Below are 18,401 nucleotides of genomic sequence, written 5' to 3' on the forward strand. Positions count from 1 at the left end.
GGGGGGATGCTAATAAACTTTTGCCCCGGGCGCAAGAGAGCCCAGAACCGCAACTGAATTTGATATGAATTCTTTTACTGTCATTTTCTTTCGCTTAATGTCATTTGCTGTTAGGTTTTATGAAATTATGAAGAGCATTCTGTTCTTCTATTTTATTATTGCCGTTTGTGTAACGCCAGCGTTTTGTCATTTCCATCTTTACAGCGTCAATTTTGTGTCAATGTTATTATTGCTTACGTCTGAAAATCAGTGGTAGTTCTTGCCTCTTTTTGCGCCGGGGGCAAAATCTTGGTTAGCACAACTCCACCCCACCCCCTGTCTCCCAGAAGTTTTCAGGCCAAATTTTAATAATTTTTTCATTTATTATCGATATTCGAACAAAAAATATCACAAAAAAACATTAAAATTGATTAAATTTGGTCTACTTATGTTTATTTTCAAAGAAAGGGGATGAAGGTATGGGAAAAATAAAAATTTCGGATTCAATTTCCTTATACATGCTGCTGACTGCGCCCTCTACTTTATTCTGATAAAAATAAAATTTCAAAAAAACAAAATAATCATAACCTTTAGATTATATATTTGAAATTTTGTATCCATAAAATTTTTGTGCCCGGGGCAAGTGACCCCCCCCCCCCCTAAAAAAAAAATCACCTGTGCTGACAACATTATTGCTGTCTTTCATATAATGTCAGTGTTTTGTCATTGACATCCATACAGCGTCAGTCTTATGTTCATGAAATTAGTACATATGTCCGATAATATAATTGTTGTCGTTCATGTAACATCAATGTTTTGTCATTGCCATTCATATAGCATCTATCTGATGTCCACCCAATGATAAAAATGATGTATTTTAGTTATTTTATTGCTTTCGTCATTCTTGTAATACCGTTCCTTCGTCACATTTTATGAAATCTTATTGGTTTATAATAAAAATCTGTATTTTGTCGCTGTCACTATCATTATTTCCCAGCGTTTTATGGAATAATTTAAGTGGTATTATGTTAATTCTTTATCATTACATCCATAACATTTCATCCTTTTTTATTTAAAAAAAAATATGTTATATTCTACTATTTTCTCGCATTGTCGCTGTTATTGTTGTATTTTCATACTTTTGTTTTATTCAATTGTACCTCTAAAAAAAAATATTTTTCGAAATTAAATCTGAGTATGCCCATATAGTTTGAACTTCAATAGGTAATAAATATTGCTTGACGTTGTCATAGAACATAATACATAAATGTATCTATAGCATATCGATAAGTTCAGGAGACTGGTTGGAAATGTAATTAGAATATGGTACTTTTTTACCCATATTCATGCTTAACTTTGCAAGGGCATACTCGTTGCCATCTTGGTCTGTCAAAGCTCCGCCCCACTTTTTGGGAATTTGAGTTTCTTCAAGAGTTTCAAATTCCTGTTGCCATTGGGTTTTATCGCTGCCAATGATTCGGATTTTTTGCACCGTCAATTCGGAAAGGAATGGTTTAACAAAGTTGTATAACACGCTGAATAAGGCTGGTGTATTAAAAATGACCAGTTTGCCCAAAATCTCGGGATAGTTGGCTTCATACATTTGTGCCAAGTCTTTGCCGAAATTCAGTGAAAGCCAGGATGTGAGGTCTGCCACTTTCCAGTTAGCCAAGTCAACGAATATATTCAGGCGATTGATTTTGTTCTTGTTCTTCTTGGAATTTTTTCCAATAATTCTCATGGTTCTTTCTAAAATCCACGCACAATAGTTGAGCATTTCTTTATGGGGTACAGATTTCAAAACGCCTCGTATATCCATATTGCCGAGCATTAGTATCCACGTTGGGTTTTTATCAATATCTTCGCCAAGAAATCCCAACGGGATATGAGACCTGGCGATAGAAGTTGGTATCCATGTGTCTGTAAGTTTATCGGCACCAAACTTTTGCCTCCAGTGTGTATGGGCTTTTAACATGTCAAAAGCTTTGTCGATGTCAAAGTCTCGGGCAATTAACCATCGGACAATATACGCTTGATTTCTATATGGCAGTTTCAAGTCTTCTACTTCTTTGGAAAACTGAAAAAAAAAGAATTTTTAGTCTATGGATACCAGATAATGAGGGGGGGGACTTTTGATATACTATAATGGAATGTGGGAAAATATTTAGAACTGCAAATCTAAATTCAATCTTGTTGCATCGTCAATATTCTTCGAGCCTTGTGAAAGCAAGCTGAGTGTAAAGTGCTGCTGCTGGTCAGCTAACATAGACAATACTTTCCAGGGAAGGACACTGGGGTGGATGACCCCCCCCCCCCGAAAACTTGAATTTTGGGGATTTCTTATTCAAATTACCAAATAATATTTTTGTCCCCCCCCCCCCCAATGAAAAAAAATACATACGTCCCCAGTTCTTTCTGTAAGAGAGTAAATAAATTCGTGGTGTGTCTTGTTAGGTCTGCACTGTAGAACACTTCTGCAACAAATGTTCGGGATCTGTCGTGATTATATTATCTTCCTGCAAATTTCAACTAATTAGTTGTTGGGGACCTTCCAGAAAAGTATTGAATAAATTATTTGGAATTACATTACTTTTGGATTCCCGGTCGAAATGCCCCAAAAGCATAAATGAATGAATGAGATTTAGTTTTCGTTTAAAAAAAATAGCAAGTAGGGCTATGATAATTAAAGAAAAAAAGAGGGGAAAGATGCAGCATACACAAACAACAAGAAGAAAAAAACCCAGCTATTCCGCTAAAACAAAACAATTAAAGAATAATATTATACTTGAAGGAAATATCAAAATCATGTTGCGGATCACGCAAACTTTTAAATTTATTTTGCCTTTTAATGACAGCGGCAAGAGGATCGGCTGCTACATAATTTGCTGTTACTAATAAAGACAACGATATACAGGACAGTAAAACACTGTAAAGGCGCCCAAGTAAAATGTGGTTAAGCTACAATTTACTGCCAACAAGGAGCCCAAAGGCGGATATTTTTGCGAAATCCTGAAATAGTAAGTAATTGGATTAACAAAGCTTGTTGACTACTAAGGTCCCTGTGTTGGCCTTGTTGTATGTTGCTATAGTAATTTTTGATCTCTGGGTCCCGTATTACCATAGCTGCACCGCCGCACCACCACAGGACAAACAGATATTTGTGACAAAACCCTGAATAAGATTCTAACGAGTTGATTTCAAATTATGCGCTATCGGAAAATCTAGGCAAGGAAGAATACTACAGACGATTCAAACTTTAGTATCGAGAGGAACATAAGCGGTGGAGGGTTGTTGAGAACGCGCTTCAAACAAACACTTTACTTGTATTCTCATTAAATTTCACACCAATCATAAAATACGCATTTGCCGGTCGAGATAATTTTTTCTGGACTCCAGGGTAATGTGTAGCATCCACAAAATTTAGAAGCGTAATGTCTATTCCATGAAACACCCCACTCTGTAATACAAACTGCGGCCATTTCAGCAGTCGTATTATATAAAAGAGAGGAGCTGATGGCTCCCTTTGCCTTTATGTGAAGGTATCAATACAGCAGCATTATTAGTCTCATTAGACGACTGGATATTTTGACTGTAGTTTTAACTTGCGGTTTAGATCTCTTTTAGTGCGTTCGACCATTCCAAAATTACTTATCCGACAAGCCCGATTACTTATCCTTAGCATTTCACAAAACGTAACTGACGTCAGAGGTTAGTAGCATCGTAATAAACTATGTTGAGGTACAACATAGTAGTACCTCAAATAATCTTTCGAAAAAGTTGGATAAGGTTGAAGTTTCTGCGTAAGATCTTTGTCAGGCCCAGTTTCGCCATGGTAATCGACCCGAACCTTAATAGTGCGTTCGACCAATCCAAGATTGCTTATCTAACAAACCCGATTACTTATCTTAGCGTTTCATGAGACATAAATCATGTCAGACGTTAGTAGGATTACTACTTGAAACGGTCTGGATTAGTTGTCAGACAAGTTACACCTACTAACCCTGGAAAATGCAGGATAACTGAGTATAAATGACGCCATATAAACAAAAATTCCATCTTTTCAAAAAATAAAATATGTGAAATTATATGCAGAGTAAAAAAAGGGACAGTAATTGTGAAATGTGGCACACCTTTAGGGGTTTGTAAATAAGTAATGTTTATAGTTGATACATGTTATTAATGTGGTTATTCGCCTAGTTGCCTACAGCGGTTCAGTTGACAAGTTGCCAGTAAAGTATTTGCTATCTTTTACGGATTACACCCAGGGGCGTAATTTTCTATGGGGGATGGGGGGCATTCGCCCCCTCCAGATGCCAGTCTCCCCCCCCCCCAGCTGAAATTTAGTTTCTTCAAAAATCTTGTAAAAACTAAAATAAGACTGCATAATTCAAGCTTCCAAAGAAACGGGTTAATTTCTTTAGTATATCTTTGCCTTTATGGTACTATATGCCTCATTTTCACTGTCTTTTTCACTTGATTTGGAGAAATCGGCTCCAACTCCCCCCCCCCCCCTCCAGGATTTTGACGAAATTAGCCAGTGATTACACCCGGGGAATTTAATATTAAGTGGATAAGTGGGATAAGGGATATTCGAACATACCGAATTGACGAACACTTAAAAGAAGCTGCGTAAATTGTAATATTCGCAAATTATTTTTTACAATTATTAAAATAGATCCCCATTGTTATTGTTAAAATATTCATATCTATTGAAACATGTTATAGCAATTTGCAAAGAATCAGTTATTTAATCAGTTTTTTTGCCGTCCTTTTCTCTTCTTCTTTTTGTTCATTAAAAGTTGTTTGGAAAAACCCATATAATAAAAATCGTAATACCAGTGGAAAAAACCCTAATGATTGTTGACAAAGCTATCTTTGGGTTAAAAACCTAAGAGTGGGATCAGTGAACTGGATTTGACTATCTCCTTAATATTCAAATCATGACCCCTGCACAATACAGGAAACACTTAGGTTATCTAAAACGACATCAATTTAGATTGTTTAAATAGGTGAGATGGTGAAATTTAAACATGGTGGCCATTAATAGTATATATTCTTCTTAAATACACAATATCTCCGAAGTTTTTATACACAAGGTTTATCATAGCCAACATAGAAGAGTTAAGCTGTATTACTCTGACGCAACTTAAAAAGGTTATTGGGCTGTGTAAAAAAAAACAATTCTTTTTCTTATGTGAAGAATCATCCACGCCATCTAGCGTAGCTTAGTAAAAGCCGAATTTTGATTAAAAACTGATCTTTTGTCACTTGAGTTGGCTATAAACGGTGTGTAATCAGTTATGCGTGATGAGGAACAGGAAGAGTAATAGGAATTAGTCTAAACAACGGTGCTGAAGTGGAATATGGCTACTTGTAAACATTGGGAAAACCAAAGAAAGGTTCTTTAAAACTAATGGAATTCGCCATTTTAAGAATCTACAGTAGAAAAAAATGGCAAAATGCATAAAATGTGCTTATTTGGTAAGCCTGGTCATGTTGTTTGTCTGCAATTCAGAAATTACGCAAGCATCGTATGTATTTACTTGCTGCTGAAAACAGCTATTAGCGCGAGCATGAGCTCCCGCTAACGCTGAAAGTAAGAGCAGCGTCATTTTTCACGTTAGGATGAATGAAATGTTTTTGCTCGTTAATGCAAAACGATTTCATCTCATACTTCGTTTACAAAGGTAAGCCTCGTCACTTTGCAACTGTTATAATATACTCATTGCCGCAAAATGATTAGAACTCGATTATCCAATTCTACAGAGTATTGTGTAGATTGGGATAAGTATGACTGATTTTTGGTGTGACCTTGGATGTACCCTGACGATCCTGGTATCCGATCAGACCCGGAGATAGCCCTAATGTTGGTAGACGATGTGGTGAAGTAGACCTCTTTCAGCTGCCTTACACTCAGCACAAAGGAGACGAAATCTATGGAAATAAATCGCTGGAATCTTTTTTCTACTATATCCATAAACCAAGTGGTCTTGGAGCAGGCTCTCCTACAAATTCTCCCTACCTTCGCAACTTCTTTTAAAGTTGCCAGCTCTTTGTTGGTTGTTACCCAGTTTGGGAATGCACCGAACGTATCGCATAAAGAGAAACGTTGCCTTTACAAGCAGGAGAAGCTGGGCATAATGGTTATGTATTGTCTCGCGGAAGACACTTGACCACCTTCCATGCTAAATCTTTTAGCTGAGTCTCTTGGCTCAAAGAAGGGATGGCAAGGAGGGCTGAGGAAAAATTAGTGAAACTCTGTACATGTCTACTAGTCGTATATACCTTCTTGATCACTTATTCAGCACTGAAATACACCAGATGTGTTGTACAAAGAGAAATGCCACTCTTACCATCAGGAAAAGCTGGCCATAATTGTTAGTAATATATCGCGGAAATTGGCCAAGTCAGGTCTCAAGTCTGTCAAGAAGTTCAGGAAGTCTGGACACCGATGATCAATTCTGTGCTCCCATTCTCAGAGCAGCTTGCAGCAGATCACTCAGCACCGACTGAATAAGTATAAAAAATCTCTGATGCCCTGCCGGTGTGATGGAAATGCTTGATTCCAACCGAAAATGTCGGTAAAGGGTGGTCACTTAACTTTCGAAATTTGAATCGGCTATAAAATAAAACTAAAATATTTTTTGTAAAGTTTGGATTACCATGGCAGTTCAAATGACTTCCATAACTGGCTGGCCAATACCTTATTTGATTAATCCTGTTTTGCTGTTTTCGATACCTTTCAAATAAACTGAATCAAATGGCTATCTCTGAATTTTGTTCAGATGTCTTTAGGAAAAAAGGCCGGGGGAGGGGGACTAGTTGCCCTCCAGTCGTTGTGGTCATTTAAAAAGGGAACTTTTTATTTTCATTCGAATTAGCCCTTCCTCGATGTTTTAGGACCATTGGTTTGTTACAATCACCCTTGAAAAGAAAAGAAAAACAGTAAATTGCTTGAATTTTTGGGGGTGTTTCCCCCTTTTTTTCGAAAGTCAGGCGAATTTTCTCAGGCTCTTAACTTTTGATGTGTAACATTAAACTTAGTGATTTTTATGTGCTTTGAATCAGCACGAAAAGGCAATTCTTTTGACGTATCTGTTGGTATCAAATTTCCGTTTTTTAGAGTTTTGGCTACTATTGGGCCGACTCGCTCCTTGCTCATAGTTTGTTATCACGAACTCATTGATTGGTCCCGTCCTGTTAAAAAGAAATGTGATCCATGTCATGCTCTTCAGTTTTCTAAAACAAAAATGTATTTAGTGTAGCATGGTAGCATTCACTTTGGACATCGATTTGTGGGTCTTGCTCATTTTCGAAGAAAATGGCCCAGTTTGCCGCTGGACCAAGAGAAAACCGAACAATTACTCATTGTAGATGCATAGGCTGCTCATTAGTCATAATGGATTCTCTGATCCCCAAGAAAAACGATTCTAACTGTTGATATAGTCTCCAAGATGTTCCAAGATTTCGTTGGAAATGCTTTTTCTTTTTTCTTTTTTTTATGCTCATTGTAGACGTTGTCAATCGTGAATGTCGTCATGTCCTCGTCATTAATTCGTGTCATTCAAATGTTCAACCATAAAACTAGATTTCTCTCTGATCATGAATGTCAATAACCTTTGAACTCAAAATACCAGTAATCCCAATCCCAAGAATACCCTCCACCCGTCCCAAAAAGAGAAGGACATGTGCTGTTCTTGATCGCCATTATGCTTCTGACACAATATAAAAATCCGCCCATTCCTCCCTTATATACAACCCCGTAAAATTTCCTTTTTCAATGCATCTGATTCCTTACAAAAACCCAAAAATGAATTAAATTACTCGCCCATCTTCAGACATAGGACAAAAATAAGGACATTAGAGATCCCTCTTTAGTTGTTCCCCAATTATGTCTTCTAAAGTTAGCCAACCTAGAACGTCTTATAAATGTCGATCATGAAGTTTTTTGTTGTTTTCTTTTTTTTTCTTATCGGTTTTTAGCTGCAAATAATATTTGATGCATTTACGTTAATCAGCAGTTTTATTTCTAGATATTTTTTTATCTACTGATTACAAAAAAAGCATGTTAAATAAACCTTATCTAAATTTAGAGCTTGTTAAATATATTCACATACGCTTTAACCCAGTGAAAGTGAAACAACATATCTTAAATTATCTTTTAATAAAATGTCAAATTTGTCTTGATTTTTTCGTGCAATTTCTCTTTCAGTATGGTATGATTTATTGCATTTTTTTCAAATTAAGTACAAAAGGTTATGGTCAACAAATTAAATTGCTGGTGCGTAAACTAACCTTGAATTTTCCCACTGGTTATTTTAGTTCAGTATCCTCTGTTATAACGCTACTAGTGCTTCAGGCTACCTGCGTGTTACCCACATTAGTGCTTTCTATTGACCCCCCCCCCACATAAACACTACTACTAGTAGTAGTAACTTACTGGAGCACCAAGCCGGCTGAGGCCAAAACAGCTGCGCAAGGTCCTCCTCCACTCTAGTCTACTCAAAGTTTCATTTTTGGCTTGATTTACAAGAAGGTAATCAATAAGGTTAGCCGTTTTGCCACCATGTGATAACGATGTTAACTTATGGACCAAATTATAACCAGGTTCATTGGTTATAATTAAATTATTGTAACTAGGAAATTGTAGCAGTCTATTGCCATGAGTATTTCTTTCTCAGCATCAAATATACCCAAGCTAGGAAGCCATCTATTCCCACGCCTACCAACCTGGGCATTAAATTCCCCTAATAAAGATACCATATTTCTACATGGGATCTTCTCTGTTTATTCCTGTAACTGTATGTCAAATTTGTGTGAGTTACTACTGTCTGTGTCATTTGGTTGTACAAGTAAGAAAAGGTATATGCCTATGTGCCCGATCCTTCCTACCTCAATTGAAAAATTTTATATCACCTAATTTTATGTATCTAGTCCTGGGAGGAGAGTTTCTGAAACTGTTAATATGTCCAGTTCAAAATGTCTGAATTCGTCAGTCAAAATGCCAATACGATAGTTGCCTTTCAACATCGTAGCATTCAAAGTCATAATTTTCATACTATTTAAATAATTTGGAAGTTATGGCATCAAGAAAAACCATGGATCCCACCAATCCAGGTCAGGAACTTATAACTTCTTCTCAAGTCTAGACAAAGCGCTTAAGCCGCTTACAACTGGACAGAAAGAATTCCCCTGGACCTCCAGTTGAATTGATGCTTTATGCAAGGCATCTTTATCACTCCATGTTTTTTCTGCCTTTGGCTGCACTCTGTTCCTCTCAAGAAGAGTCAACTTTCTGCACAAGCTATCTCCAGCCTATTACCTCCGACTCATTGTACATTCCCGCATGTAAATATTATACTATAATGATGAGGCAACCATTTATGAATAACATAGCTGGGCAGAGGTTATCTATATATAGGCCAAACAAAATAAGCCCTAGAAGAATTGTTATTCATGAATATCGAGCGAAATGATATATCGTTTACTATGATCTCCTCGAACGGCGCCATTGAAGATCACACTGCAGCGCTGTTCTTTTTTATTAATTCCGTTCTAGCAGGACACTGGATCATCGTAAAGAGCTGCTTCAAAGCCAATTTGAAAGCTAGTGCTTAAATCTGCATTTACTTCATAATTCTTCTTAATAACCTCATCTTAAAGTGCCATATGAAACTGAAAATGGCACTTCTTCGTGATATTTGTGGTGTGGAAAGGCTGGAAAGCACAACATATGTACCATTAAAAAGATTATTGGTTTAAAATATCCATGGTCAAAAGTCCTATCGGAGAACGCCTTTCGAATATTTCCCCTTCCAGTCCCCTTAGCAGGGCGGATCCCGGATTTTTTTTAGGGAGGGGGCGCAAAATAGGTTGATCCGAAAAAAAAATTTAGGGGGGATGCAAAGTAGGCTGATCCGATAAACTTGCGTTAGGAACAAGTTTAATTAACGCAAACTTGAGTTAATTAAGTAAATTACACTGCTTTACTCGCCCCGCCTCTGGATTCGCCACTGCCCCTCAGCAAGTGAAGTCTAAAAAAAACTTGGTTTTGAAAAAAAAAACTGCTTTGAAAAAGAACTATCTAGTAAAAAAAAGTATTTCATTTAAACTTGATTCAAAAATAGTAACTACTTTTTATGTTTATCTTGACAATAAAAGTTGATTGCAAAAACGATTTTTCGTGTATTTTGAAAATGAGTTTGGAACCCCTTGAAAGCGGTGGTGGATCCCAACGGGGAGTGAACTATTGGCACAATGGTCTAAAACCCCAAAATGTAGGTTTAGAATACACTGTCTTAAAGATTTCAGCCCCGTCTCCATGTTGAAAATTACGACCTCTTGGACTTGAAATAACTGTTAAACCTATATACAGTAATCAGCATGTACATATCTGCTATGTACTCTTCAGGCACTGAGACTTAAAGTTCACTCGTCGGAAACAAATGGTCTAGAACTCCAGAAGATGTTAGTTTCGATGGTGAATGGTACCAAAAAAAATTTCTTTTGTTATTTTATTTTTGTGATTTCTGTGGAAAATATGTTCGTCACTAGACAAGCCAAGAGCAAACCACGTCTCTTTGTAATCGAAATTTAAAGAAAACAAATTTTCAGCGAGACTGTCTCATGAGGTAGGAAGTAACACCCGTATTTAGTGCCAAATTTTAACAGAAATTTATAAATTTTCTTTTATACACATACGTTTATCAAAGATTATCATGTTTATTTTGTATATTAAAATAACTTAAAACGGTCAACAATTAATTTAAAAAGATAAGTTCTTTTTTATATAAGTAAAGAGCTAAGTTGGAACTTAAAAAAAAACAACTGATGCTTCCCTTTATTTGTAAAATTTTAAAAAACTAGTGCTTTACTGAAAAAACTGGTACTAGGTTGGTTTATTTCCCATAGAGAACCCCCCCCCCCCCCTGGAAAAATCCTCCTGTGGAAAATTCACACACACACCCATACGAAATTGAGCAGCCACAGAGAAAGTATGACAAATAAAAATAATGAAGAAAAGAAGGATTTTTCTAATATTCTACCAATATTCCAGAATTTAGGCGAACATGTAGCGTAGAATATCTTGTGGTATTTCTTTTTACCTTTTAATTTTATTTCTTGGCAAACTTATTAGACATTTTGAAGCTTTTAAACAAAACAGATCATTTTCATCATTTGAAGTTTTTATCATAGGGGTTAGAGGAGGGCCGGTTATCAGAAAAGGAACCGTAAGGGAGGCTGATTACCTTCCAGTAGTTTTCTGTCTTTAAAAAGGACGGAGGAGCTTTCGTTTTTCGATCGAATGATCTTCCTCCCAGTTTTCTAAAACAGCCCCTTCCATGCAGAGTGAGTGGTAAAAAAGCTTGTGGCCCTTTTTTTTTGCTTTATTTTGAAGGGAACTTGTTTTTTGCATTAGGGTCCCCTTAGCCCAAGATTTTAAATTATTGTAAATCTTGCTTTTTTTAGCTCTCTTTGCCCCAGGGACTTGCGGCTGTAAGTTTTAGTTAGATTAGGAAAAAAGTTTATGTTGCCCATTTTCGCGATGCCGCCTACGCGATGTTGGCGCCTACGCGATGACCCACTGCCCTTCCTTCATAATAGCTGATGTACAATTTTATATTTTTCTTCGTTCTTTTTATTTGTCTTAATTTCTCTTTGGCTGCACAATTTTCCATTTGGGGAGAATTTCCCCCGGGGGGGGGTAGCCAGACCCCAAAAACAACAAAACCCATGCTAAAAAAAGAAAACAACAGGATGTTGTTTTAGAAGCAGAGAAGTCCTTTCGAATCCTGCAAAATATTAAAAACTAATTTATGAGATTTCCAACAATCTTTCATCGATCATTATATCGATAACTTTGTTTATATTTTAAATGCTCGAAGGTACTTAAGACCAAATAAGAAGCATTTTTTTTTATTTTTTAAACTGGAAAAGTTGTCAAGAGCATACAAAAATAACTTTCCCGAAATACAAAAAGGCAACAGTATAAATGTGCCAATGTGATCTGTCACAGTAATAGACAGTGATATGAATTTATAACAGTGGCAGAATTTTTTCAAAATCCTGGGGGGTGGGGGGAATTTGGAGCGAATTTTCCAAAATCAAGTGAAAATGACAGTAAAAACTAAAATAAAAAATTTGGTACCATAAAGGTACGTTTTAGTACAATAAAGGTAAATCATAGGCAGCGCAATAGCGCTGCCTAAGTTTTTTTTTTTTTTTTTTTTTTTTTTGTTCTTAGACAAGGGCACCTCGTTTCGAAGGAGTTGTCGTAGAAACTTCGAAAATGGCTCATCAGATTGGAAATTGGAATGTCTTGTGCCCTTTTTAATAGCCGAAAGTGATTGGAAGGCAACTAACACCCCTTCTACACCCACCGATTACCTAAACACATCCAATCAAAATTTTGACGTAGCCATTCTGTTCAATGTAGTTGAAAGTTCTGAAAATTAGGTCTTTGAGGATGACAACCCTCATACAGCCCTCAGGGCAAGGGGTGTAAGTTCTTGGGGGCATATAAGGTTTTTATATAAAGTATTGTCGTAGAAACTTCACAAATGGCTCATTTGATTGGAAATTGAAAGGGCTAGTGCTCTTTTTAATGGTCGGGAGTGATTGGAGGGCAACTAAACCCCTTCTCACGCCCACCATTTCTCCAAACACATCCAATCCGAATTTTGAGATAGCTATTTTGTTGAACGTAGTTGAAAGGTCGGGAAATTGTGACTTTGAGGATGATGAACCCCCACAGCCCTCAGGGCAAGGGTTGTAAGTTATGCCCTGGGGGCATATAAGTTTTTTTTATAGAAAGTAATGTCGTAGAAACTTCAAAAAGGGTTCATTTGATCGGAAATTGAAAGAGCTAGTGCCCTTTTTAACTGTCAAAAGTGATTGGAGGGTAGCTAACCCCCCTCTCACGCCCACCATTTTTCCAAACACATCCAATCATTTTGAGATAGCCATTTTGTTCAACGTAGTCAAATGTTCTGGAAATTTTGTCTTTGAGGATGACAAACCCCTCACACCCCTCAGGGCAAGGGCTATAAATCATGCCCTTGGGGTATATAATTTTATAGAAAGTGTTTTCGTAGAAACTTCAAAAAGGGTTCATTCGATTAGGAATTGAAAGGACCAGTGCCCTTTTTAATAATCGAAAGTGATAGGAGGGAAACTAACCCCCCTCTCACGTCCACCATTTCCCCAAACACATGCAAATAAAATTTTGAGATATCTATTTTGTTCAATGCAGATGAAAGTTTTGGAAATTAGGTCTTTGGGGAGGATAACCCCCCCACACCCTTCAGGGCAAGGGTTGTAAGCTATGCCCTTGGGGCATATAAGGTTTTTATAGAAAGTGTTGTCGTAGAAACTGCACAAAGGGCTCATTCAATTAGAAATTGAAAGGTGCCCTTTTCAATAGTTGAAAGTGATTGGAGGGGAACTACCCCCCTCAAACGCCCCCCATTTCCCCAAACACGTCCAATCAAAATTTTGAGATAGCCATTTTTTTCAACGTAGTTGAGAGTCAAAGAAATTAGGTCTTTAAGGATGACAACAACAACAACAACCCCCCCCCCACATCCCTTAGGGTAAGGGTTGTAAGTTATGCCCTGGGGCATATAAGGTTTTTATAGAAATCAGTGTTGTAGAAACTTAAAAGAGGGCTCACTTGATTGGAAATTGGGAGAGCTAGTGCTCTTTTTAATTGTCGAAAGTGATTGAAGGGCATCAAACCCGCCTCTCACGCCCACCATTTCCCCAAATACATCGCATCAAAATTTTGAGATAATCATTTTGTTCAACGTAGTTTAAAGTTCTGGAAATTAGGTCTTTGAAGATGACACCCCCCCCCCCCCAAAAAACCCTCAGGGGAAGGGTTGTAAGTTATGCCCTGGGGGCATGTAAGGTTTTTATAAAAAGTGTTGTCGTAGAAACTTCAAAAGAGGCTCATTGGATTGGAAATTGTGAGAACTAGTGCTCTTTTCAATAGTCGAAAGTGATTGAAGAGCAACAAATCCCCCTCTCACGCCCACCATTTCCCCAAACACGTCCAATCAAAATTTTGAGATAGCTATTTTGTTACTATTGCCTTTTTTATTAGTCGAAAGGGATCAGAGGCCAAATACTCCCCCCCCCCCCCCATGCCCATCATTTCCCCAAACACTTGCAATCAAAATTTTGAGATAGCTATTTTGTTCAGCGTATGAGAAAAGTCTGGAAATTATGTTTTTTAGGATAAAAAATCCCCCCCCCCCGGGGCAAGGGTTGTAAGTTATGCCCTGGGGACATATAAGGTTTTTATAGAACGCGTGGTCATATAAACTTCGCAGGTGGTTCATTGGATTGGTAATCAGACGCTGTAGTGCTCTTTATGGGTCAAAGTGATCGGAGGGGTGCTATCCCCCCCCCACACACACACACGTCGTATTGTCCCGAAATGCATCTAATAGAAGATCTGAGATAGCCATTCCATTCAAAATGGTCTAAATATCATATAACAAGCTTTTGGGTTTGAAACAAACCCCAAAGATTAGGGGCAAGGGTTGTAAGTTGTGCCCAGGGGGTATTCAAGGTTTTTATGGAAGGGATGGTTGTTTAACTTTAGAAGGGGCTCAGTCTTTCTCCCTGAAAAAAAAACTATGTCAGTATAAACGAACAGAAATTAATTTAAAAAATTCCACAAAATAAGCTTTTGAAAAAAAAGTAAAAAACTCAATTAAATCGGAAACGAACAAAATAGAATCTAATAGTTTACAAAGCATACAAATTTCACCAATCAGCAGATATAGATAAATAAAACCAAAAACAACAGATATTTCAGCAAATACGAGAGTCAAACTCAAAACGTGTAAAAATTAGTATGAGCAGGGCTCTAAACCCCATGCTTTCTAAAGCCAGAATATAATATATACTTTACTGAAAAAAATCTTTTAAATGTTTTCACTTTTATAACTTTAAGAAATCAAAAATTAATTATGATTTTAAGTAATAAATATTAGCATATGCATATCAAACTGACAATGCACATTTTTTTTCAGTAAATTCAGTGAATTTTTTTCAGTAAAGTACAAATTATATTCTGGCTTTTACAAAACCTATTTTTGTTCATTTTTGGTTTAATGGAGTTCTTTCCTTTTTTTTGAAAAATCTGTTTTGTGGAAAGTTTTTTTAATTGATATTACTAAAAAAAAAAACTGATGTGCTTCTGTTAATGCTTGAATTATGTAGGTTGATCTCAGTTTTTACAAGATTGTGGAAAAAAGAAATTTCAGCGGGCGGGGGCAAACTGAAGTCTGGGAGGGGCAGTTCCTCCTACCCCATAGCAAATTACGGCCCTGATTTATAACTGTCGACTCCTTAAATCCTTGAAAAAGCTCCTGAAAATTGGCCTCTGTCTGTAATTTTCAAGCTTTGATGCGAATTGTTGAGGTTAATATATACTTCAACAATACCCAACATCTTCGCTTAAGATTTGTCCACAAAATGACAATCTTTAAGTTGTACCAAATTAAGCGAACCCAAATCATAGAAAAACATCCTAAAATACTTTATTTTCCACGGTAAAAGACATCCTAAAGCATTTTGTATTTTTACTCTGCAAGAATCGTAATTGTTTTGTGTTTTCAGTAAAGCGATAGTTTTCCAAAATTTCGCAATAATGGGCAAATGTCATGAGTTTGCTTATTTGAGCGACTTTTATAAATATATTTAGTATATCCTGCAAATTCGCTCTTTTGCTTCCATAGTTCTTTTAAACATTAATGCTCTGGTGCGCGTGGTTTTTATTAAAAGTTTATTCCTGTGTTCAAGTAGCTTTTTTTTTTTTTTTTTTTTTTTTTTTTTTTTTTTTCGCGTCAAATAGGCAATTAGAATTATTAATTCACTTCAAAAGTACTCACTAAAACCTACTGCAATTGACTATTTACTTATTTTGCTTCAGAGCTCAATAACCTATAATTTATCATTTTGCACATAGAACATTCTTAAAATATTAATCCACTAGCAAGGCCGTATCCAGTGGGTTAGGGAGTTTGACCCCCACCCCCTGAAACGTTTGTCCGACTCTTAAAAACGTAAAAAAATGAATATAAACAAATTTTTTATGCATTTTTTTGTAACCCCCCCTCCCCCCCCCCCCAAAAAAAAAAAAATCTGGATATGGCCCTGTCTATTAATATAAGATATCAATACTTTTGGTTACTTTAAAAGGCTAAATAACTTTGCAAGATGTCCATTTTGATCTTTTTTTTTTTTCATTTTGACCTTTAAACAGCGTTCAATATAGCACACTAATTACACTTATTCAATAAGTTATTGTAAGTATATAAAATAACTCATTACCTTTTTTAATATATCTGTTTGATCGTCCGTTAATTGCCTAAGGTCTTCCATGTTTCCAGAATCACTTTTCTAGTTTTCTTAGTTGACTGTGGCTATTCAATTAGAAAACTGAACTGAATGTTAACGATGTTATCTTCTTTTCTTTCTTGATAAAACCTGTTTGTTTTTTGTCGTCAATTCTATAACAAATGAAATTGCTTGATTACGTTGTTGTTTCGTATACTTGTTAGCTGTTTTGAAAAAAGGATTTTAATTTTTACGTCATGTCGTCAGCTTGTTAGTAGCTTCATTGTCCTTCAGCAGTACTCGTACTATGGAAAGGTGTAGAATGAGTCATTTAAGATCCGAAGCTCAGTTTTATTTTAAGCGAGGGAATAAGAGCTATTTTGTAAGCCCAAAACAGTTCGAGTCGGCTCCCCAACTCTCAAGGCCAGCAAAATCCCGTTAATTTAAAAGACTTTCGGAGTTCTTCTGCTCTCTTAAATACAGTAAATCGCTGTTTTAACTAGGAATGTAAAATCTGTAAATTATAACTGCCGTCACTTACTCCTAGGGACTATAACATTTCGGCTCAAATCCCCTGAGTTTCATAATTTTCCACTCTAACTTCGACTCTCAATACTGAAGTCTTGACGGGCTATATGTGACTCGCTGTATTCTAATTTTTAACAGAACTTGGTCGCACTTGTACTAATAACTTACGTAGATTGACGTCGTAAGTCAAAGTTTCGGGGTTTTCTTTTTTTCTTCGTAAATTCGGACTTAAAAATGTACTAAATTATAATCACAACTCAAACTCAAAAACCTTTATTCCCAGGAAGAATTCCTAAATGGAAAGATCCTCCCGCGTAACCCCCTCCCCCGACCCCCCACCAGAAAAATCTTTCTGAAAACGTCTGTATGCTTCCCAATAATCAATACTATATGTAAACAATGGGGAAAGTTCATAACTTTCAGCCCTTCCCCCAAGGACTGTGATGAATTAAGTCGTCCTCAAAGACATAATTATTAGATTTTCGACTATGCTGAACAAAATGGCTATCTTAAAATTTTGATCGGGTGACTGGGAAAAAAATGAGCGTCGGAGGAGGCCTAGTTGTCTTCTAATTTTTTTGGTCACTTAAAAAGGGCACTAGAACTTTTAATTTCCGTTTGAATGAGCCTTCTCTGAATGATCACCGTGCTCTATACGATCACCCCTGAAAAAAAAGCATCCGTGATGTTTCTTCCGGCAAAAAAATACAAAATTTCACATTTTACAGATATGAGCTTGAAACCTCTATGAGAGATAGATTTATTCTAAACAAACAAAAAATTTAACATAATTTTAATGGCCACCCCAATAAGTAAACTCGTCGAAGGGGGTGTCAAAAATACACTAACATAACAAAACAATAAAAAAAATAATAAACGAAAAAAAATAATAAACAATATATATCATAGACCCAAAACAACACCACACACCTTAAAACTTAAAATTATCATTAAATTCGCTATCATATCAATAATCATAACTCCTCGGAGCAATACATATTCACCAGTATCATTATTTAAAAAAAAAGCCTAAAATTCATACTTACTAAAAAGCATCCCTTTAATTACTATCTTAAACGAAGAAATATCACTTATATTTTTTATATTTTGATCAACAGTAGGGTTCATTTGATCTACAGTAGGGTTCTCTGTTACGCTGAATCTGATGGTGTTATTTTCATTAAGATTTTCTTACTTCTAGGGGGTGTTTCCCCCTCTTTTCTAAAATAAGGCTAATTTTCTCAGGCTCGTAAATTTTGATGAGTAAGATTAAACTTAATGAAACTTATATATTTGAAATCAGCATAAAAATCTGATTATTTTGATATATCTATTGGTATCCGTTTTTTAGAGTTTCAGTCACTATTGAGCCGGGTCGCTCCTTACTTACAGTTCGTTACCACGAACTGTTTGATACCCGGCTTTTGTCAAAAGTTACATTTTCAAACAGTTCGTGGTAACGAACTGTAAGTAAGGAGCGACCCGGCTCAATTGTAACCGAAACTCTAAAAAACGGGATTTTGATACCAATAGATACATCAAAA

General features: G+C 36.4%; 2 protein-coding genes across 3 annotated transcripts in view; one reads left to right on the forward strand and one right to left on the reverse strand.

Annotated features, from left to right (window-relative positions):
* LOC148941291 (uncharacterized) overlaps positions 1-18,401 on the forward strand; it is a 94,065-nt gene that overhangs the window by 49,553 nt on the left and 26,111 nt on the right. The window lies entirely within an intron of this gene.
* On the reverse strand, positions 624-16,469 carry LOC148941293 (SEC14-like protein 4). The gene is made up of 2 exons (XM_089103895.1): positions 16,324-16,469; positions 624-2,056 (listed from the first exon to the last, which is right to left on the reverse strand). Exons 1-2 carry the CDS (start codon positions 16,372-16,374, stop codon positions 1,253-1,255), a joined length of 855 nt encoding a protein of 284 aa, XP_088960021.1. The 5' UTR covers positions 16,375-16,469; the 3' UTR covers positions 624-1,252.

Source organism: Artemia sp. Qi Xiang Cuo, chromosome 18 (genome assembly GCF_049724085.1).
Source record: "Artemia sp. Qi Xiang Cuo chromosome 18, ASM4972408v1, whole genome shotgun sequence".
NCBI lineage: Eukaryota > Metazoa > Arthropoda > Branchiopoda > Anostraca > Artemiidae > Artemia > Artemia sp. Qi Xiang Cuo.